We start from the raw sequence: 1,259 nt of genomic DNA, 5'->3' as shown, positions 1-1,259 counted from the left end.
GAGTGCAATTTTGGATCATTTTATGAATCAAATTAATCGTGTTTATTGTGCTTTTATTCTGTCAACAACTTTAAAAAAAAAACACATTTTAAACTAAAGTCTATACTCTAAAAAATCCTAGGTTGTTGTAAACCAATATTGAATCAAATGTGGACAAACCCAACCTTTGGGTATTTTTTTTTCAACTAAATAAAAATTTTTAATTTCAACCCAACTGTTAGGTTTTTCTATATTTTACCCAACATAATACAAACTTTACTACCACCCAGTATTTTTAGAGTGTATCTCAACCATAGAGTAAGTAATTTCTAAACATATAAATAGTAATGACTAATAATTCATATTTAAAAACAGTACTAAATATAAAACTAATATCTGACCAGGAACCAATAATAATAAAAATAATTCACTCAGGCAGAAATTGTGAAAGCTCCACAAGTTTTATTTGAAGTTTTTGATCAGACAATAAATAAACAGAGACAATCCGAATAAATAAATGAAGCTAACGGGAAAACACATTTAATAAATTATATTGTAACACATTAAAAAATCTCATATTTTAATAAACTCCAGACTGGCCACAATCTTGACACTTCAGCTGAACCACTTCATCCATTTTACCGAGCGTTCCTACAAAGACAACATAAACATTATTCCAATATTCTGTTTTAATATGTAAAAGATACATTCAGGTCAGGTCTTCAGTAACAAATATAATGGCACTGGTAAGACTCACCGGTTATTTTTTGCAATCTTCTCAATGATCTTTTTAGTAAACTTGGACTCTGGATTTAAGCATCGTTTTCCAGCTCCATTCTTCAGCGTGGCACTGTTCATATACACAATTGAGTTATTAAAAGAGAATACAGATGGATAGATTTCTTCATTCTAAGTATGAATTATCATTGTTCTTACATGACTTCCATACGTCCACAGGATGGACTTGAAGGAAGAATTTCAATCTTCTCAATCCGCGCTGGCTTCACCATGTTGAGTCCAGCACCAAGACACACACATCTCTGGCTTTTTATATGCTGCCCTGGAGGACGGTAGAAATAATAATAAAAAATGATTAATTTTAAACAACAAAGCAAAAAAAGCGTTGTTAAAGCATAAACAAATTAAATAAAATAACAAATATTAAAGCAAGCAAAATGATCCTACCTTCAATAGCAACAACAGCCAAACTGACAAGAAGAAGCAGAGCAGTAACAGTCTTCATTGTTCGGTTTCCTGATGGTCTTCTTTCACGTTCCACC

General features: G+C 31.5%; 1 protein-coding gene across 1 annotated transcript; it reads right to left on the bottom strand.

The window, feature by feature from the left end:
• Positions 1-435: 435 nt before the first annotated feature.
• On the bottom strand, positions 436-1,259 carry cxcl11.1 (chemokine (C-X-C motif) ligand 11, duplicate 1). The gene is made up of 4 exons (XM_056456980.1): positions 1,165-1,259; positions 916-1,039; positions 737-829; positions 436-630 (listed from the first exon to the last, which is right to left on the bottom strand). The coding sequence occupies exons 1-4, from the start codon at positions 1,220-1,222 to the stop codon at positions 618-620; spliced, it is 288 nt and encodes a 95-aa protein (XP_056312955.1). The 5' UTR covers positions 1,223-1,259; the 3' UTR covers positions 436-617.

Source organism: Danio aesculapii, chromosome 5 (genome assembly GCF_903798145.1).
Source record: "Danio aesculapii chromosome 5, fDanAes4.1, whole genome shotgun sequence".
Lineage (NCBI taxonomy): Eukaryota > Metazoa > Chordata > Actinopteri > Cypriniformes > Danionidae > Danio > Danio aesculapii.
This window is presented reverse-complemented; position numbering and strand designations above follow the sequence as displayed.